The following is a 22,662-nucleotide window of genomic DNA, read 5'->3' as shown; positions in this document are numbered from 1 at the left end:
GCTACGATTTGGGGTGAGTTTGAACAATCACCATTTGTGCTTTTGCAATCAGTATCCCATTTGTTTTTATGCTACCTCAAAAATCCATGAATTGTTCTTGGTTATTCCAGAATAATTCTGCAGTTTGGCTGGAGAGAGAAACTCTCTTCTTTAGAGGATTTCTGTGCCCCAACTCTTCTGCCATTATATCGATCAGTGCAGCATCCTGCACTTAGGATGAACTTCGCCTTCGCCCACAACTTCCACCACACTCTCAAATTTATTTGGTCTGTCTCAAACACCTCCCTCCCCTTTCTTGATCTCTCTGTTTCCATCTCTGGCAACGTTTACTATAAACCCACAGTCTCCAGACATACGTTTACTATAAACCCACTGTCATAACCGCTTGGACTACATCTCCTTCCACCCAGTATCCTGCAAGAACTCCATCCAGTTCTCCCAATTCCTCCGCTGCATCTGTTCAGGCAGGGAGACATTTCACTCCCAAGCATCCCAGATATCCCCCTATTTTGAACAACATGCTTCCCCCACCTCCCCGTCATCCAGACAGCCCTCCAGCACACCACCTCCATTACCTGCTCCACTGCAGTAAATCCCCACCTTCCCCCAACGCAATAAAGACAGGGTCCCCCTTGTCCTCACCTACCACCCCACCAGTCACCGCATCCAACGTATCATCCTTAAACACTAATGCCAACTCCAATTCGACCCCACCACCAAGAACATCTTCCCCCTCCCAACGCCTGTCTGCCTTCCACAAGGACCATTCCCTTTGCCAATCCTTGATTCACACCACTTTCCCCATCAACCCCCCTGGACTACCAGGTACCTTCCCCCTGCAACTGTAAAAGATGCAAAACCTGCTGGCACACTACTCCCCTCACCTCCATTCAGGGCTCCAAACTGTCCTTCCAGGTGAGACAGAGGTTCTCTTACCTCTCCTCCAACCTAGTTTACTGTATCCGGTGTTCCCGATGTGGTGTTTTCTACATCAGGGAGACCAAACGTGAACGTGGGGCATATTTTGCCAAGCATCTCAGCCAGGCCCTCAGATGCTGACTGGATCTCCCAGTCACCATTTTAATTCCCCTTCCCACTCCCTTTCCGACATGCCCATTCTTGACCTCCTCCATTGCCACAGTAAATCAGACTGCAAATTGGAGGAACAAGACCTCCTCTTCAGCCTTGGCAGGCTACAGCCCAGAGGGCTCAACGTTGACTTCTCCAATTTCAAATAACCTCCCTTTCCATCCCCTGACTCTTTTTTTTTCCCAGTCCCTCTCCCTCCCTTTCATTCCCCGATTGACCAACTGTATTCATACCAATCAGGTAATACCCTCGACTTGTGTTCACCTATCCCTACCTCACAATGACCCCCCCCCCCCCCCCCCGATATGCAGTCCTGAAATGTTAGCTTCCCCACCTCTGATGCTGCCTGGCTTGCTGTGTTCTTCTAGCCTCCTGCTTGTCTACCATGATTTCATTGAATGGCAATGCAGACTCAATGGGCTGAATGGCCAATATCTGCTCCTACATATTTTGGCCTAACGTTAGGAGTAAAATTGCATTGAAAAGGAAGGAGGAAAAAAATGCTGCATCAAACACATACTGGAAAGGAACTGAATTGTTGGTGGAGAGCCATGGCATGAGCCTCTGACCTAGTCTTAAGAAGGTTCAAAAATGTGGGAGGAGTTAGCTCAGGAGTTCCCAAAGTGTGGGTTGTGACCCTCATTGGCTAATGAAGCAACAGTGACTTTCTTACTGATTTAAAAATAGAAATATTGGAGTTCAGTGATATCTGCAAGGGCCCTTTAAATCTCTTTTCTTTTTCTGCTGTTGGGAGTGACTAAATAGACTGTTATCTGAGGCCCGGTTACTACTACTACTTGTGAAAAGAGGACTTATCTGAGAAACACTGCCTTTTAGATTGTATGTATTCATGTTGCTAAACGTTTTATGGGTGTAATTTTCTTGTAGGGGAAGAAGGTGAAAGCAGCATTTTTTCTGTTGAGACTAAAACCCTTTTGTGGTGACTATCATAGAATCTGGTTGTGCTTGCAATTCACAATAACATATACCAAATGCCCTGGACAAGCAGAATTAGATCTTAATTTATGTGGCTAAGGATCATAGAGTTGAAGAGAATAACTGCTGAATTTACAATGTAGATTTAATCACATTTTAGTTGAGATTATTGCAAGTGTTTGGCTGCTTCAAGTGTTATGTGTAATAATCATTGCACAAAGTGTCTGAAACTTCAACTCTTGTCGTATTTACTCTGGGGTTACACAAGTCTGAGGCATTAAAATGTGTTTGCAACTGAGAAAAAAAATGAGAAGCTCTGCATTAGGTGAAACAAAGTAAAGAGAACGAGGCAGGTGAATGTTGATAAAGATTAGGTAAGCTGAATGATCTATTCCAGACTGAGTTCTGTGGTTTTCTACATAAGGTCTTGTCTGAGTGTGCTCAGTGGTGATCAGAGCCTAATTTATCATTCCTGTTGAAAGTATGGAGAGGCACAGTAGGGGGCAGTAGATAGATAGTTGAAACTTTATTGCTGGAACAGCACAGCAGGTCAGGCAGCATCCAGGGAACAGGAGATTCGACGTTTCGGGCACAGGCCCTTCTTCAGGAATTCCTGAAGAAGGGCCTGTGCCCGAAACGTCGAATCTCCTGTTCCCTGGATGCTGCCTGACCTGCTGTGCTGTTCCAGCAATAAAGTTTCAACTTTGATCTCCAGCATCTGCAGACCTCACTTTCTTCCCGGCAGTAGATAGATACCCAAATGGCAGCAGCTCATTATCATTACAGAACTTTGAATAAGCTACTTAGCCAATTAGCAGTACATGTATATCTCATGCTTGAGGCAATACTTTGAGGTGTGGTTATTTAATCACCTAGATTTAACCCATCAAGTATTAAATTGACTGAGAGAGCATTCTAAAAGCAGTTTCTCTCTATCTAATATTCTTGCGTGAATTTTTAAGCTATGAATCCTTTACTATGTGTCTCACCAAGATTGCCTATAATTTAGTAAGACATCCTTACTCCAATGCTCAATCCTATTGTACTGAATGCTATTTGCCTTTTTAATTGTTTGCTGTATCCACGTAGGTGAGCCTATTCACCTCTGGGAGATCCTGGTTGGTGAAAGGGATGCATAACCTGTGCAGCCTGGTCAAGAAGTGAGCTGTGGACTTTCAGGGTTGGGGGTGGTTAGAATTCTACACTTATGACCTGGAACTGCAATTGTTCAGCGTTTGATTTGATTTATTGTAGTCACAGGTACCTAAGTCGAGTGAAAAGCTTTGTTTTAAGAGCAGTACAGGCTGATCACAGCAAACAAAAACCTACAGGTGCTTAGACAGAACAAGGCATACAAGGTTACTGCTGTAGAGGAGGTGCACAAAGCAACAACAACATTCGCAACAGGGAAGAAGTTGTTCTTGAACATGTCTTCTGCCTGACAGATGTTAGAAGAAAATATTACCAGGGTCTTTGCCATGGAAAGGCTGCCAACACCATCGAGAGCCCATTATGGTCTGGGCTGTGCATGCAACTTTGTGGTTTCTTATGGTCCTGGCTTGAACCGTTGCCATACTTAGCCTTATGGACTTGCATAGAATGCTTCCTATGGTGCTTCTGTAAAAGTTGGTGAGGGCCCTGATGGTGTGATCAGAGAGTTGCCTTGGGATTACACCTGCTGTCTAAATTCCACCCCACACGCTCTTTAATATGGCTTCTCTCTGGGTTTTTTTTTAAAAACAGCATTGCATTGTTGCTTTTCATATGAAAAGCATTCCACCTTTCAGGTGGATGTCAAAGGGTTGATTCCTCAATCAACATCACTAATGCGCAACAGATTATCTAATCATTTATCTCATAAGCTGCTAGTGGGATCTTGCGATGTACAGCTATTATATATTCTTTCATTGGATGTAGTTGGCACAGTCTAGGCCAGCAGTTATTGTCCTTGAGAAGATGGTCTGTAGTAGCTCAAGAAGGTGGCTCACCACCATGCAGAATAGCTAGATCAACCATACTGTCAGGAAAGAGAGAAGATTACTGAGTTTCCCACTTTACTATAATGTTTGCACTTGCAATTCTTATTTGGTTCCAAAGCACTTTGGCATTTCCTAAGGTGATGGAAGATGTTGTAGAAATTAAAATTCTTTCTTTCACTTTCTTTCCACCATGTTCCCTGTCTCCACCCATCCTCCTTCTCCTGCCACACCCCCCCACACACAAACAGTTGTTCCTCTGAATCCAGCAGTTGAATCTTTGTCTTGGATGTTGGGAAGCTGGATATCTGAGTCCCCAGGAGAAGGCTCCTATCCAACCATCAAACCTTTCAAGTACATGGAGGAAGTCCAGATCACGCATGTTGGTCAACCCATGCTGAACATCTCGTAAGTTGGATTGTCATTTCTCTTGTTTTTGCAGCTAGAGTCTGATTTTATGCAAAATAGCAGTATTTTCTCAACTCTATCCAGCAGCATGAGAGAGAGTTTGCCCAAATTGATGAAAGAAGATTACAGACAGAGTTAGGATTTCTTTTGTTGCTAAAATTGGTTAGCTGAAGTAAACAAGTAATGCCTTTGATGCCATGCAAATGTGTGTGGGAGATATAGGCAAATGGCCATAGGTCAGCAAAGTATTTCTGAGAGTGCAGCAATTGGGGCTATTCTATTCCCTGCCTGGTGTCATTCGATTCATGGATACAGTGATTTCAGGAAGTGAGGAATGTTCGATATAAAGGAGCCAGTCTCACTCCTTACTCAGCTGGACAGTTCCATTGGACTCTGCTCACGTATTTGCTGTGCCCAATTAGTCTAAAATTGAGGTAAAACTGCTGCTTATTATTTTGGAGTAGCTCAGTAATCCTCAAGGGTCAACCTGCCTAGAGAGCGGTTAAAATGTGGAACTCTGAACCTAAAGAAATGTTTGAGGTTATTTAACATAGATCTATTTCGGGGGAAGCTAGATAAGCAAATGAGGGAGAAAGCAGTAAGAGAGTTTGTTAATAGACTGGTTTGAATTCAGGCAAGAGGAAACTGGAATGCAGCCTACATCTGTGAACAAATTCCATCTGACCTTAAAGGATTGTATGAATATGTCGTGTCATTGTGAGGTTTAGGAATGTTATGACCGTGATTAGGTGAGCTTATTGAAGGCAAGTGAATGTGTTTGTTCCTATGTTTCACAACATAACAGCACAACCAAATTGAGTGATTAATTGTGGATGGTGTCTGCCAGTTGAAATCTTTTCTTGTGCGAATAGTGTGGTTGCAATGTCTGGTCCTTCTCTTAGCTGGGCATCATGCACTGTAAAAGCAGATTGTGGACAAAAAAGAGAAAGCTCTGTATACATTGACTCAGACCTTCCAGTCTACGGATTGTCAAAGACCAGATGTTTCATTGATGAGTCTGCCAGGATCTTGCAGATGACCAGATATGCTGACTCCATACAAATTGTGTGTGAGGTTTGACCATCCAATGGACAGTGCTCCTTCTTGGGATCCTCCAGGAAAGTGTCTGACTCTGAGCTAGTAAGGTTTCCCATGGTTCTTACTAGGGGAAAAATCTTAACTTGACTGAAAGGTAACTATATAACAAAACTCAATTGCTCTCAATGGCCTCCACTCCCTCCTATCCTAACTGACAATGTTGTCCAACTGTGAGCTGCTCCTTCACCCACTTAGCTTGCCCAATTATGCATCCACATGTTGCACCTTTAAATACTTGACTGTATACAGTGCTGTAAAAAGGGATATTTGCTCCTGTGCTGATTCTCTTCACTGTTTGCTCTATGGATTTAGGCACTGAGAGACGTCTTCAGGGTTCTCACAATTGTGACAGCGCAGAAGGCGGTTAGTCAGCCCATTGTGTCTGTGCCTCCTGCATTCAAACTGTGCCATTGTGCTGCCTTTTCCCCATAACCCTGCACATTGTGTCTATTCAGAGAATCTTGAATATCTCTTGAATCAGTGAAAAGGTTTTTCTCTTACTACATTTGCTTCTTTTGAAAATTACTCTTAAGTCTGTGCCATCTCATTCTCGAGCCTTTTACAAGCAGGAACAGTTTTTCCCTACCTACTTTGTTCATAATTTGGAGATGCTGGTTTTGGACTGGGGTGTACAAAGTTAAAAATCACACAACACCAGGTTATAGTCCAACAGGTTTAATTGGAAGCACGCTAGCTTTCGGAGCGACGCTCCTTCATCAGGTGATTGTGGAGGGCTCGATCGTAACACAGAATTTATAGCAAAAATTTGCAGTGTGATGTAACTGAAATTATACATTGAAAAATTGATTAATTTTTCCTGGTGTTGTGATTTTTTTTTTACTTTGTTCAGACCTCTGATTTTGGAAGTTGCATCAAATCTCCATTTTAGCCTTCTCTCCAAGGAAAACCGTCTCACCTTCTCTGACCTATCTTCATAACTGAAGTTTATAAATATTCTTGTAAGCCTCTTATGCAGTCCCTCCACATCTTTCCTGAATCTTGAACTGTACGCAGTACTGCTGTTGAGGCCTAATTAGTGCTTGCTCTCGTAATTGTTTTTTATCCAAAAGTGTATCATTATCCACTTTTCGGCATTGAACTTAATCTATTCCTAATCTGCCCACTTCTCCAACTTTTTATTGACCATTTAAAGTTCCACCATAATCTTTTTTAAAGTTTACAATGCTTCCAGGTTTTGTGCCATCTGCAAAGTTTTGAAAATGTCCTCTGTACACCTGTGATCCAGATCATTACGTATCAGTAAAAGGAAAGGCTTCAATACCAACCCCTTAAGAGCTCGACAAATCTTCATTTAGTCCAAAAACTATCCATTATCAGCTAAAATACTCAGGTCTCCTATGCATACCACACAAAGACAGTTTTTTTCAGATCATCACTCAAACTATTTTGCTGCTGTCCCTTTTATCACATGAGCTCCAACCTTGCTGATAAATCTATTGTGTAGTGCTGTGTCAAATGCCATTTGGAAGTCCACGTTTAGCATGTCAGCAGCATCAGTCTCATTGTTCTGCATTGGAGGGTTAGCCAAAAATGTGGTATCCAGGTAAATTGGTAGTTATCTATCTGATCGGTGTTGGACACAGCAGCTCCAATGCTTCTGGAAAGATTTGGGAATGCTGTCCTCCTTTTAAAAAGTATTGGAAATAAGTATTTATGTTCTGCTTGTTCACATTTAGTTCATGATTATTGCATGCTCTAATGTTACATCACAGAATGGTGATGGTTAGGATGTATTATTTTTATATGCAAATGGTTTTGTTTGGGTAAGGCCAAGAAATTCAACTTGGCATATGCTATCTGGTAACTTCCACTTAACAGTGACAATTGGCAATCCTTCATTTCATACTTGGACTAACTTTCATTGTATATTTTACAGATTTAATAGTTTCAATCCTGAAACCAAGAAGCCAATGCATAAAGAGTGTGGCTTTATCAGGATCAAACCTGGCACCAACAAAGTGGCATTCATCAGTGCCCAAAATACAGGTACAGTACCATCTGAAAAAGCTGTCCTTGTGTGGTATGCACAGGAGACCTGAGTATTTTATCTGGAACATGTAATTCAGTTAGCAACTGCAGAAGGACAGTTCTGTACTTTTTTTTTGTTCTTGAATAATTGCTTCTTCATATCTTGGGTGAGCCAAATATGGAAATACATTACATAACTTCCAAGTATATCTAAACCAAACAAGGCCACTAAGAATTGTATCATTTCAAAGCTTATTCTCTAACCACAAGGGCATAGTCCAGAGCTGCTTGTTGAAAAGTAACAGATGAATACGAAAATAGAAATTATGATGAAGATGAAAAAGTGTGCTTTTGATAAGTTGCAGGTATCAAATACTAATTGAGAACCAAGAGGGAAACATAACATTCAGAGGGCAAGTTAAGGGGTTTAGTGATCATGGCACTGGAATATTAACCTAGAACCTGAGACTAGCATTCTTGGGTTATAGGTTCGAATCCAACAATGGCAGATAGTGAAAACCTGGAGTATTGTGTGCCATTTTGGTCTCCATATCTGAGAATGGAGGTTCTTGCAACAGAGGGAATAGAAAGGAAGTTTGCCACTAATTCCTGGCATGGCAGGACTACCATAGAGGGAGAAACTGGATCAGTTAGAACTGTATTCACTAGAGTTTAGAGAAATGAGTGGAAATCTCAAAAAAGCCTTTAAAATTCTAACACAATAAGCCAGGAAAATTGCAGGAAGGATGTTCTCAGTGACCGGGGATTCTGAACCAGGGGTCACAGTTTAAGGATAAATGGTAGGGACAGAAATGAGACATTTTCCCCCCAGAAAACAGTAGGCCGATGGAATTCTCTACCACAGGAAACTGTTAAGGCCAAAACATTGAAGGCTATCAAGAAAAATCTATGTATAGTTCTTAGGATAAAATGGATCAAAGGGGAGAAAGCAGGAACAGGGTTTTGAGTCATGATCAGCAATGATCACATTTGAATGGTGGAGCAGGCTCAAATGGCTGAATAGCCTAAATCTACTCCTATTTTCCTCTGTTTCTGTCGAGGTACATAGATTTCATATTCTGGGCAAGAGGTTGAGGGCAATGTGAGGAGAAGTTTTGTTTTGTTTGCATTGATTGACAATTACTGGGAGTGTTTTTTTTTCATTTGTTCATGGGATGTGGGCAACACTGACTAGGCTAGTGTTTATTGACCAGAGGGCATTTGGGAGTTAATCTAAAATCACAGCAATATGGTTGATATGTAGGCCAGACTATGTAAGGAGGCAGAGTTTTTTTTCTCTAAAAGGCATTAATGAACGAGATGAGTCTTTATGTCAATTGACAGTTGTTGCATGCTCATTTGGCCAGCTTTTTGCTGAATTCAAATGTCGTACTCTGCTGTGGTAAGATTTAACCCATGTCCCTAGTACATTAGCCTGGGCCTCTGGATTACTAGTCCACTGCCTCCCCAGTTCCATGCCGGTTTTTTTTTCTTTTTTTTTCTTTTCAACTCCAGGGTGTTGGTAGACACCGCGTTCTCCTGGTTATTTTTTTTTTCTTTTTCTTTCTCTTTTTTTCTTAACCCCCACACTACCACCTAAGTGCGGTAGTGCTTATTTTAGTTCCATGCCTGTAAGGTGGTGGCGGTAGAGGTGATTGGTGATTTCCAAAATCAATTCTCCAGGTACTCAAGGAAGATAAATTTGCAGGGCTATGAGGGTAGAACAGGGGAGTGGAGCTGACTGCATTAATCCAGAGGGTCATTGTGGTTTAGAGGTGCTGAATGGCCTGCTGTACTATTATGACTCTCTGATAGGCAAAAGCTTTCTTGTATAGATCTGCCATGCTTTTATTAATGATCTGTTTGTTGCTTCAGCTTTTGAAGCTGAAGATAAATAAGATTCAGTGCTGGAATAATCTCTGTTTCAAAGGAATTACATGTTAAACCAAATGTAAGACACAGTCATCCAGTAATGAATTCTAAGTTTGTGAGAAGATTTGTGGGTGGCACGGTGGCACAGTGGTTAGCACTGCTGCCTCACAGCGCCAGAGACCCGGGTTCAATTCCCGCCTCAGACGACTGACTGTGTGGAGTTTGCACGTTCTCCCCGTGTCTGCGTGGGTTTCCTCCGGGTGCTCCGGTTTCCTCCCACAGTCCAAAGATGTGCAGGTCAGGTGAATTGGCCATGCTAAATTGCCCGTAGTGTTAGGTAAAGGGGTAAATGTAGGGGTATGGGTGGGTTGCGCTTCAGCGGGGCGGTGTGGACTTGTTGGGCCGAAGGGCCTGTTTCCACACTGTATGTAATCTAATCTAATCTAATTTGTAGCTCAGGTGCTCGTTGTTGTGGTTCTGTTTGCCGAGCTGGGAATTTGTGTTGCAGACGTTTTGTCCCCTGTCTAGGTGACATCCTCAGTGCTTGAGAGCCTCCTGTGAAGCACTTCTGTGATGTTTCCTCCGGCATTTATAGTGGTTTGAATCTGCCGCTTCCGGTTGTCAGTTCCAGCTGTCCGTTGCAGTGGACGGTATATATGGTCCAGGTCGATGTGCTTATTGATTGAATCTGCGGATGAGTGCCATGCCTCTAGGAATTCCCTGGCTGTTCTCTGTTTGGCTTGTCCTATAATAGTAGTGTTGTCCCAGTCAAATTCATGTTGCTTGTCATCTGCGTGTGTGGCTACTAAGGATAGCTGGTCGTGTCGTTTCGTGGCTAGTTGGTGTTCATGGATGCGGATCGTTAGCTGTCTTCCTCTTTGTCCTATGTAGTGTTTTGTGCAGTCCTTGCATGGGATTTTGTACACTACATTGGTTTTGCTCATGCTGGGTATCGGGTCCTTCGTTCTGGTGAGTTGTTGTCTGAGAGCGGCTGTTGGTTTGTGTGCTGTTATGAGTCCTAGTGGTTGCAGTAGTCTGGCTATCAGTTTGGAAATGCTCTTGATGTATGGTAGTGTGACTAGTCCTTTGGGTTGTGGCATGTCTTCGTTCCGTTGTCTTTCCCTTAGGCATCTGTTGACGAAATTGCGCCAGAAATTGCGAACTGACAGCCAGACTACTGCGACCACTAGGACTCATAACAGCACACAAACCAACAGCCACACTGCAACGGACAGCTGGAACTGACAACCGGAAGCGGCAGATTCAAACCACTATAAATGCCGGAGGAAACATCATGGAAGTGTTTCATAGGAGGCTCCCAAGCACTGAGGATGTCACCTAGACAGGGGACGAAACGTCTGCAACACAAATTCCCAGCTCGGCGAACAGAGCCACAGTAATGAATTCTTCCTTTTATAGAAGGATTTGTGTTAAATGTGCCCACACCCTGCTCTCGCATGTCACAGCAAGAGCATATTCTCACCATTCTCTCTCGAATTTCCTTGTCTTGCCAACAGTTCACAGAACCTCAGTGGTGAGCTCTTAACTCTGAGGAGTGATAGAGTTGTGAACTTCTGTGCTAGTAACTTCAACTTATTTTCCTTACTAACATTCCAGAATGCTACACTGTCTAATTAAAAGGAAGTACTGTATTTGGAATGCCTCTTTTCTGTTGCTATCTGCCATAGAGATAGACAGCATGGAAATAGGCCATCCATGCCAACCAGATACCCTAAATAAATCTAGTCCCATTTGCCAGTATTTGGCCCATATCCCTCAAAATCCTTTCTATTCATAAACCCATCCACATGTCTTTCAAATGTAGAACAAACCTGCATCACTTCCTCTGGCATTCCATACCTGCACCACTCTGTGCATGAAAAGATTGCACCTTGGGTCCCTTTTGAATCTTTCCCCTCTCACTTAAACTTATTCCCTCTAGTTTTGGACTCCCTCACTCGAGGAAAAGGACCTTGTCTATTTATCCTATCCATTCCCCTCCTGATTTTATAAACCTCCTCAAGGTCACCCCTCGGCCTCTGACATTCCAGGGAAAATAACCCCAGCCTATGCAGCCTATTCAGCCTCTCCCAATCGCTCAAACCCTCTAACCCTGGCAACATCTTTATAAACCTTTTCTGAACTCTTTCAAATTTCACAATATCCTTCCCACAGCAGGGAGATCAGACTGGAATGCAGTATTCCAAAAGTGGTGTAACCAATGTCTTGTACAGCCGCAACATGACCTCCCAACTCCTATACTCAAAGCACTGACCGATAAAGGCAAGTATACCAAATGCCGCCTTCACTATCTTGTCGACTTGTGACTCCACTTTCAAGGAACTGTGAGCCTGCATTCCAAGGTTTCTTCATTCAGCACCATTCCCAGGATCTTACCATTAGTGTATAAGTCGTGCCCTGATTTGCCTTTCCAAAATGTAGTACCTCACATTTACCTAAATTAAACTCCATCTGCCACTCCACGGTCCATTGGCCCACCTGATCAAGATCCCGTTGTACTCTCATGTAGCCTTCTTCATTATCGACTACACCTTCATCTGCAAACTTGCTAAGCATACCTCCTATGTTCACATCCAAATAATTTATTTCAAAGACAAAAAGCAGGGGATTCAGCACCAATCATTGTGGCACATCGCTGGTCACAGGCCTCCAGTCTGAAAAGCATCCCTGTACCATCATTCTCCGTTTTCTATCTCTGAGTCAGTTCTGTATCCAGATTGCTAGTTCTCCCTGTATTCCATGTGGTCTGACCAGTCTACAATGAGGAACTTGTTGAACGCCTTACTGAAGTCCATAGAGGTCATGTCCACCACACTGCCCTCATCAATCCACTTTGTTAATTCTTCAAATAACAGATTAAGTTAGTGAGACACAATTTCCCATACACAAAACCATGTTGACTATCCCTAATGAGTCCTTATCTTTCCAAATAAATATAAACCCTGTCCCTCAGAACTCCCTCCAACAATTTTCCCGCCACCAACATCAGGCTTACCGGTCTGTAGTTCCCTGGCTTTTCCTCACCACCTTCTTAAATAGTGATACGGATTACCCAACCTCCAGTCTTCTGGCACCTCACCTGTGGCTATTGATGATACAAATATCTCAGCAAGGGGCACAGCAATCACTTCCCCATCTTCACATAGAGTTGCTTCACATAGAAGTCTAGGAAACACCTGATCAGGTCCTGGGGATTTTATCTACCTTTTATGCCATCCAGCACCACCTCTGTAATATGGACATTTTTCAAGCTGTTACTATTTATTTACCAATGTTGTATCTAGAGCCAGAGAGATGTACAGCACAGAAACAGACTGTTCAGTCTAACTCCATGCAAACCAGAAATCCTAAACTAATCTAGTCCCATTTGTCAGCACCCGGCCCATATCCTATACCCTTCCTATTCATATACCCATCCCGATGCCGTTTAAATGCTGTGATTGTACCAGCCTCCATGACTGACTTCCTCTGGCAGGTCATTCTATACGCACACCGCCTATGTGAGAAACTTGCCCCTTAGGTTCCTTTCAAATTTTTCCCCTCTTGCCCTAAACCTATGCCCTCTCGTTCTCGACTCTTTTCCTACTGCCACCCCCCCCCCCCCCCCCCCCCCCCACTACCCCTTTGTCTGTCTCATGATTTTCTAAGCCTCTATAAGGTCACCCCTCAATGTCCGATGCTCTTGGGAAAACAGCCCCAGCTTGTCCTTGTAGCTCAAACCGTCCAAGCCTGGCAACTTTCTTGTAAATCTTTTCTGATCCCTTTCAAGTTTCACAACATCCTTCCTATATCAGATAGATCAGACTGGAATGCAGTATTCCAAAAGTAGTCTAACCAATGTCCTGTACAACCACAACATGACTTCCTAACTCTGAATGCTATCTCTCTCTCTGTCTCTGTGTCTATACCAGCAAAGCAAAGAAACCAAATGCTGCCTTCACTATCCTATCTAAGTGTGACTCCACTTTCAAGAAACTGTGAGCCTGTATTCCAAGGTCTCTTTATTCAGCAACACTGCTCAGGACCTTACCATTAAGTGTATAATTCCTGCCTGGATTTGCCTTTCCAAAATGTAGTGTCTCATATTTAACTAAATTAAACTCCATCTGCCACTCCTCAGCCCATTTGATAAAGATCTATCTTGCATATCTTTCTCCACAGTAAACACTGATGCACAATACTCTTTTACTATCTCCCCCAGATCCTGCGGTTCCCCACACAGGCAGCTTTGCTGATCTTTTAAGGAGCCCTTTTCTCTCATTAGTTACCCTTTTGTCCTTAATGTATTTGTAGAATCCCGATTTGCCAAAACTATCACATGTCCCCTGTTTGCCGTCTGGATTTCCCTCTTAAGTATACTCCTACTGCCCTTATACTCTTGTAGGGGGGATTCACTCAATCTCTAACTATATTTGACATATGCTTCCTTCTTTTTCTTTACCAAAACCTCAATTCTCTAGTCATCTGGCATTCCCTACACCCTTGCCCTTCACCCTAACAGGAACACGTTGTCTCTGGACTCTTGTTACCTCGTTTTTGAAGGCTTCCCATTTTCCAGCCGTCCTTTTAACCGCAAATGTCTGTCCTAGTCAACTTTTGAAAGTTCTTATATAATACCGTCAAAATTGGCCTTCCTCCAATTTAGAACTTTAACATTTTTTGATCCGGTCTATCTTTTTCCATACTGTTTTGAAACTAGTACAATTATGGTCATTGGCCCCAAAGTGCTCCCCAGCTGACACCTTAGTCACTTAATCTGCCTTATTTCCCAAGAATAGGTCAAGTTTTGCACCTTCTCTAGTAGTTACTTCCACATACTGAATCAGAAAAGCTTCCTGTGCACACTTAACAAAATCTTCTCCATCCAAGCCCTTAACACAATGGCTGCCCCAGTCAAGGTTTGAAAAGTTCAAATCCCCTACCATAACGACCGTATTATTCTTACAGATAATTGAAATCTCCTTACAAATTTGTTTCTCAATTTCCTGTTGACTATTGTGTATCCATAGTACAATGCCAATAAGGTGATCATCCCTTTCTTATTTCTCAGTTCCACCCAAATAACTTCCCTAGATGTTTTCCCAGGAATATCCTCCATAAGTATAACCGTAATGTCATCTCTAATTTAAAAACACCACTCCAGCTTTTCTCTTGTCGCCCTTTCTATCCTTCCTATAGCATCTGTATCCTGGATAATTAAGCTGCCAGCCCGATCCATCCTTGAACCACTTCTCTGTAAATGATATGTGATATTCTGGTCCCACGTTCTCAAGCAAGGCATGAGTTCATCTACTTTACCTATTGGGCCTCATGCATTGAAATAAATGCAGTTTAATTGATCAGTCCTACCTCATTCTCTGATTTATTCCTGCCTGCCCTGACTGTTTGACTTGCTTCTTTTTCCAAGTGTACCAGTCTCGGGCTGACCTCTTTCCTCACCATCTCCCTGAGTCCCACCTCCTACCTAACTAGTTTGAAAACTCCCGAGCAGCTCTAGCCAATTTCCATGCTAGTATATTAGTCCCCTTCCAACTCCGGTGTAATCCATCCTTATACAGGTCACTTCTATCCCAGAAGAGATTCCAGTGATTCAAAAATGCGAATCCTTCTCCCTTACACCAGCTCCTCAGCCATGCATTCATCTGCTTTGTCCTCCTGGTCCTACACTCACTGCCTCCTGGCAGTGGGAGAAATCCAGATATTACTGCCCTCTCTGAGATATCCTTGATCGTGGTACCAGAGAGGCAAAACGCCGTTCTGATTTCTTGCAGTCGGCCACAGAAATATCTGCCTGTGCCTCTGACTAGAGAATCCCCTATCAAAATTGGTTGCTTGGAACCTGATGTACTCCTCTTTACATTAGAGCCAGCATCGGTACTAGAAAGCTGGCTTGGTCAGTTTTACATTCCCCTAAGATTTCATCATTGCCTACATTTTTCCTTGTCTTTTGCTTTTCTGGGTTCAAGTCAAGTCCAGGCATCTTTGCTATGGCAAGCTCTTTGTTTAAATAAGTTCAAAGCAACTTTAGTGCTTGATCAGCACAGACTAGCAGGTTTATTTAGAGAGACTATCAGTGGTGACTATAATACAATAAAGTCTGAGGAGCACTTCTGAAGTTGAGATTCATGAATATCAGTGCAGCAATATGATTGCTTAACTGCTCAGTGGTGCTTCATTACAGTGTGAGGGGGAGTTTACTCTGCATCTAACCTCTGCTGATGAGATGGCAAGTTGTAAGATGAGCCCCACACTTGGCTGAATGAACGTTAACAGGTTTTATTAAATTGAACTATATTCAAGATCTGGTAAAAGAGGACGTCATTCCAGAACCTTGAAAGGAGCTATGACATGTCAGATCAAATGGAGCTTTTGTATTTATTGTCTGTATGCTAATTAGTTTTATTGAAGGTTTCATTTACCCTTTACTGCACCATCCCAATCGTATTCTCCTCACTTACTATTTTCAAAGCAAAAAGAAACCAATGCACTTTTCTTTCAGCCTTAACTGTACCAAACCAAAAGTTGGGTTCTGAAAGTCACTCTTCAGAAGATAAGCCAACATTCAGTTTGTGTGTTATCCTGAATTAATTCTTGCTGATGGTTCAATCCACAAGTGCCATCAACCTGTTGGTAGTTCCCTCAAATTATCATTCCTCATAGCTAGCTTATTTCAAGTTGACCTTGGAGCATTTTACACCCAAACATAAGCCTCCCCTCATCAAGCCTATATACTTGAATATATTTCCCTTTGGGATAATTTACATTCCACCTGTCCAAAGTCTAGGACACTTTGGCCAAGTAATGATGCTGTGGTAATTCATAATGTAATTACATAGAAATATGGCATAGAAACAAGCCATTTGGCCCAACCTGTTAGTGCTAGATTTATGCTCCAATTACATCGTCTGCTATTTGCCATTGTAACCATTGAATTCCCTGGTAGTGAGTTCCATGTTCTTACCATGGGTAAAGGTGTCATCATAGTTATGATATATTATCTTATGCTAGGGGAAGCTAACCTGCAAGCTTCATGGAATGTGAGGCTTAATGCTTTGAAAATTGACCATGGAATGCTGAATTGATCTTGCCTGTGCTTGACAACGTACAGAAAATGGATCAGTGGTGCTGGCAGAGCACAGCAATTCAGGCAGCATCCGAGGACAGGCAAAATCGACGTTTCGGGCAAAAGCCCTTCATCAGGAATAAAGGCAGAGAGCCTGAAGCGTGGAGAGATAAGCTAGAGGAGGGTGGGGGTGGGGATAGAGTAGCATAGAGTACAATAGGTCAGTGGGGGAGGAGATGAAGGTGATAGGTCAGGGAGGAGAGGGTGGAGTGGATAGGTGGAAAAGGAGCTGGGCAGGTCGGACAAGTCCGGACAAGTCAAGGGGACAGTGTTGCTGGAGGTTAGAAACTAGGATGAGGTGGGGGAAGGGGAAATGAGGAAGCTGTTGAAATCCACATCCTGGGGTTGAAGTGTTCCGAGGCGGAAGATGAGGCGTTCTTCCTCCAGGCGTCTGGTGGTGAGGGAGCGGCCGTGAAGGAGGCCCAGGACCTCCATATCCTCGGCAGAGTGGGAGGGGGAGTTGAAATGTTGGGCCACGGGCGGTTTGGTTGATTGGTGCGGGTGTCTCAGAGATGTTCCCTAAAGCGCTCTGCTAGGAGGTGCCCAGTCTCCCCAATGTAGAGGAGACCGCATCGGGAGCAACAGATACAATAAATGATATTAGTGGATGTGCAGGTAAAACTTTGATGGATGTGGAAGGCTCCTTTAGGGCCTTGGATGGAGGTGAGGGAGGAGGTGTGGGCACAGGTTTTACAGTTCCTGTGGTGGCAGGGGAAAGTGCCAGGATGGGAGGGTGGGTCGTAGGGGGGGCGTGGACCTGACCAGGTAGTCACGGAGGGAACGGTCTTTGCGGAAGGCGGAGAGGGGTGGGGAGAGAAATATATCCCTGGTGGTGGGGTCTGTTTGGAGGTGGTGGAAATGTCGGCGGATGATTTGGTTTATGCGAAGGTTGGTAGGGTGGAAGGTGAGCACCAGGGGCGTTCTGTCCTTGTTGCGGTTGGAGGGGTTGGGTCTGAGGGCGGAGGTGCGGGATGTGGACAAGATGCATTGGAGGGCATCTTTAACCACGTGGGAAGGGAAATTGCGGTCTCTAAAGAAGGAGGCCATCTGGTGTGTTCTATGGTGGAACTGGTCCTCCTGGGAGCAGATATGGCGGAGGCGGAGGAATTGGGAATACGGGATGGCATTTTTGCAAGAGGTAGGGTGGGAAGAGGTGTAATCCAGGTAGCTGTGGGAGTCGGTGGGTTTGTAGAAAATGTCAGTGTCAAGTCGGTCGTCACTGATGGAGATGGAGAGGTCCAGGAAGGGGAGGGAGGTGTCAGAGATGGTCCAGGTAAATTTAAGGTCAGGGTGGAATGTGTTGGTGAAGTTGATGAATTGCTCAACCTCCGACCCATTGTCTCAGCATGCTCCTGCCCCACTGAACTCATCTCTACCTACCTCGACACTGTCCTATCCCCCCTAGTCCAGGAACTCCCCACATACGTTCGAGACACCACCCACGCCCTCCACCTCCTCCAAGACTTCCGTTTCCCCGGCCCCCAACGCCTCATCTTCACCATGGATATCCAATCCCTCTACACCTCCATCCGCCATAACCAGGGCCTCCAAGCCCTCCGTTTTTTCCTCTCCAGACGTTCCCAACAGTACCCCTCCACCGACACACTCATTCGTTTGGCCGAACTGGTCCTCACCCTTAACAATTTCTCCTTTGAATCCTCCCACTTCCTCCAGACCAAAGGGGTAGCATTGGGCCCCAGCTATGCCTGTCTCTTTGTTGGCTACGGAGAGCAGTTGATCTTCCGTAATTACACCGGCACCACTCCCCACCTCTTCCTCCGCTACATTGATGACTGCATTGGCGCCACCTCGTGCTCCCGCGAGGAGGTTGAGCAATTCATCAACTTCACCAACACATTCCACCCTGACCTTAAATTTACCTGGACCATCTCTGACACCTCCCTCCCCTTCCTGGACCTCTCCATCTCCATCAGTGACGACCGACTTGACACTGACATTTTCTACAAACCCACCGACTCCCACAGCTACCTGGATTACACCTCTTCCCACCCTACCTCTTGCAAAAATGCCATCCCGTATTCCCAATTCCTCCGCCTCCGCCATATCTGCTCCCAGGAGGACCAGTTCCACCATAGAACACACCAGATGGCCTCCTTCTTTAGAGACCGCAATTTCCCTTCCCACGTGGTTAAAGATGCCCTCCAATGCATCTTGTCCACATCCCGCACCTCCGCCCTCAGACCCAACCCCTCCAACCGCAACAAGGACAGAACGCCCCTGGTGCTCACCTTCCACCCAACCAACCTTCGCATAAACCAAATCATCCGCCGACATTTCCGCCACCTCCAAACAGACCCCACCACCAGGGATATATTTCCCTCCCCACCCCTCTCCGCCTTCCGCAAAGACCGTTCCCTCCGTGACTACCTGGTCAGGTCCACGCCCCCCTACGACTCACCCTCCCATCCTGGCACTTTCCCCTGCCACCACAGGAACTGTAAAACCTGTGCCCACACCTCCTCCCTCACCTCCATCCAAGGCCCTAAAGGAGCCTTCCACATCCATCAAAGTTTTACCTGCACATCCACTAATATCATTTATTGTATCCGTTGCTCCCGATGCGGTCTCCTCTACATTGGGGAGACTGGGCCCCTCCTAGCAGAGCGCTTTAGGGAACATCTCCGAGACACCCGCACCAATCAACCAAACCGCCCGTGGCCCAACATTTCAACTCCCCCTCCCACTCTGCCGAGGACATGGAGGTGCTGGGTCTCCTCCACCGCCGCTCCCTCACCACCAGACACCTGGAGGAAGAACGCCTCATCTTCCGCCTCGGAACACTTCAACCCCAGGGCATCAATGTTGACTTCAACAGCTTCCTCATTTCCCCTTCCCCCACCTCATCCTAGTTTCTAACCTCCAGCAACACTGTCCCCTTGACTTGTCCGGACTTGTCCGACCTGCCCAGCTCCTTTTCCACCTATCCACTCCACCCTCTCCTCCCTGACCTATCACATTCATCTCTTTCCCCACTGACCTATTGTACTCTATGCTACTCTATCCCCACCCCCACCCTCCTCTAGCTTATCTCTCCATGCTTCAGGCTCTCTGCCTTTATTCCTGATGAAGGGCTTTTGCCCGAAACGTCGATTTTGCCTGTCCTCGGATGCTGCCTGAACTGCTGTGCCCTTCCAGCACCACTGATCCGGAATCTGGTTTCCAGCATCTGCAGTCATTGTTGTTACAACATACAGAAAATGTAGAATGAATGATCCAAGTGTTGGGAATTGAGTTTTGAGGATAGATTAGAGAAACCTGTATTGCAATCTGGAAATTTGAATAGCTGTGTTGTCGGTAATGGAATGTCCCGTTTAAATTAATAAAAGCTGTTCTGGGACACTGAAAGCAAAATTGGCCAACTGAAGGGAAGCACACTGTCAAATTGGATCTGGCCAGACAGATATGCAAACCACTTACCTGAATTGACCAGATTGTATAAGTGAGACAATGCTTTGATGTTTCAGATGGAACAATAGACCGGAGTATTGGTAGAACTGTTTTGAGAAAGCCAGCTCATAGGGTTATAACTACAAAGGAGGAATCTGTATGCTGGTTACCAAGCCAGCATAGTAAGTTGATAGTAAACCACTCAAATCAGAAAGCCTGACACTGTGGAGACAAGATCAGCACAAGAAGCAGGAAACTTGGGAGCGAGACAAACAGCCTCCACCTCAGTTTGGCCTGCTGTTTTTAAGCCAGTATGAGAACATAGAATTTAAGAACTATAACGTTACTCAAGAAATAAAGGGAAAGAAGAGTTTCATAGAATTGCATGTATACATCTTGTGTTTCAACGATAATGAACACTTCTCATGATAAACTGCTCATTATCAGTAGGTAAACAAGTAAATCAAACACATGAAAATATGCTTCCAGCATGTACGAGTCGGTAATAGATGAGGTGATTCCAAGGTATTTATATTTGTCAGACATATTTAACATTTCTAGGGTAAAGTGCCTCCTACGACATTGAAGAGAGCTGACTAGTGGTTTCACCTGAGGGTCACCATGCCCCAGGTGGGGAGAGAGGTTAAGGGTTGAGTCCATCCTGATAACCTCAACCAATGTAGGAATTGAATCAAAGCTGTTGACATCACACTACATCATGAACTGGCCGTCCAACCAACTGAACTAACCAACCCCCTCTGAGAATATAAAAGTGTGATTTGCCACTGCAATGTTACATTTGAAGTAGGTAGTCATTCTGACACGGTCCCACTAACAGCTAGTATGAATAAATGAGCATATGAAATATTTTTGACTGAGGTTCGTCCCTTTCTTCTCTCTTTCCCCTCCCCCTTTCCATCATCTTACTAACTAATAGTATATTATGTATCTTGAGTCCCTGTCATCGTTCATAAGAAAGAGTTCTTCTTGTCCTTCATAACTGCTATCTCAATTCCACCCTCCTTTGCAGAATCCAGACTGAGTCACCACCTCTCAGATTTGTATAATCACTCCTGCCACTGCACCAAAACAGCTCAAAAATGAACTCAGTAATGATGCACTGTGCAGCTGTGTGTGTAATACCTCCCTTTTTCTATTTGTTCTGTGAAGCTGTTGATATTGTTGATCAACTTTTTGTCTGCTAACACCTCCAAAGAATCTACCCTTACTTAGTTTTGCAGTCCAGCAATACACTTAGCATTTGCAAGAATCCATAAGACCATAAGAAATAGTGGAAGTAAGGCCATTTGGTCCACTCCGTCATTTAATCATGGCTGATGGGCATTTCAATGCCATTTACCCGCACGCTCCCCGTAGCCCTTAATTCCTTGCGAGATTAAGAATTTATCAATCTCTGCCTTGAAGACATTTAACATCCCGGCCTCCACTGTGCTCTGTGGCAATGAATTCCACAGGCCCACCACTCTGTCATTGAAGAAATGTCTTCTCATTTCCATTCTAAATGGCCCCTCTCTAATTCTAAGGCTGTGCCCATGAGTCCTAATATCTCCGCCTGACGCAAACAATTTCCCAGTGTCCACCTTTTCTAAGCCATGCATTTTCTTGTAATTTCCATACATAGTGCATTATCATCTGAACTTGACAGTTCCAACTGGTGAACTACCTTCTTGAACCGCTGCAGTCAGTGGTGAGACACCCATGGAGTTGTCAGGAAGGGGTTCCAGGATTTTGACTCTGGGGGCAGTGGTGTGGTGGTAATTTCACTGAACCAATAATCCAGAACCTCTGGCTAACGATTCAGTGACACAGATTCAAATGACATCGTGATAGGTCAAAAAATTGAATTCAATTAAAATACTTGGAATTAAAAGCTGCCTTAATGTCAGTCATGTTACCAATGTCCGTTGTTGTGGAAGCCTGCCTGTTTCACTCATCCTTACATGGTCTGCCTTCCAGATGATTCCAGAGCAATGCAGATGATTCTTAACTATCACTCAATTGTATCAACCACTACTAAGTCTAAGGAAGTTACCAAGAAGTAAAGATGTTGCTTTATGTTACATATTAAGTTCTCCATCTTATACCTCCTGAGCTGGTCCATATTTTTATTGTTTTTATTGAGTTGCTCTGTCTGAAGCTGTAACCTTTTAAAAATAAGCCAAAACGCGGTAGAGAGAAGTTTGAGTGTGACTCATAAGTGTTATGGTGAATTTATAGTGAATTTGGGTGTTGGCTTTGTGTATGTTTGTATTGTCTCCTCTTCTGTCTGTCTCTCTCTCTGTCCCCCTCTCTGTCTGTCTCTGTCTCTGTCTCTCTCTCTCTCTCTCTATCCCTCCCTCCCTTTCTCTGTCCCTCCCTCCCTCTCTCTCTGTCCCTCCCTCCCTCTCTCTCTGTCCCTCCCTCCCTCTCTCTCTGTCCCTCCCTCCCTCTCTCTCTGTCCCTCCCTCTCTCTCTGTCCCTCCCTCTCTCTCTGTCCCTCCCTCTCTCTCTGTCCCTCCCTCCCTCTCTGTCCCTCCCTCCCTCTCTGTCCCCTCCCTCCCTCTCTGTCCCTCCCTCCCTCTCTGTCTCTCTGTCTCTCTCTTCTCTCTCTCTCTCTCTCTCACACACTCACACTCTCTCACTCTGTCACTCTGTCACTCTGTCACTCTGTCACTCTCTCACTCTCTCACTCTCTCACACTCTCACACTCTCACTCTCTCACTCTCTCACTCTCTCTCTCTG

The 22,662-nt window shown here is 44.5% G+C and overlaps 1 protein-coding gene across 2 annotated transcripts in view; it reads left to right on the top strand.

Annotated features, from left to right (window-relative positions):
- The window catches only part of thap4 (THAP domain containing 4), an 83,089-nt gene that overhangs the window by 14,308 nt on the left and 46,119 nt on the right, over positions 1-22,662 (top strand). For both annotated transcript variants that reach the window (XM_043701724.2, XM_043701726.2), the window contains 2 exons: positions 4,253-4,409; positions 7,405-7,514. In XM_043701724.2, the coding sequence (XP_043557659.2) occupies positions 4,253-4,409; positions 7,405-7,514 (267 nt within the window). The remainder of the gene's footprint in view (positions 1-4,252; positions 4,410-7,404; positions 7,515-22,662) is intronic.

Source organism: Chiloscyllium plagiosum, unplaced genomic scaffold (assembly GCF_037043375.1).
Source record: "Chiloscyllium plagiosum isolate Xiang-an unplaced genomic scaffold, Cpla_swu_hap1 HiC_scaffold_13, whole genome shotgun sequence".
Classification (NCBI taxonomy): Eukaryota; Metazoa; Chordata; class Chondrichthyes; order Orectolobiformes; family Hemiscylliidae; genus Chiloscyllium; species Chiloscyllium plagiosum.
Note: the sequence above shows the minus strand (reverse complement) of the source record. Positions and strands in the feature narration are given on the sequence as shown.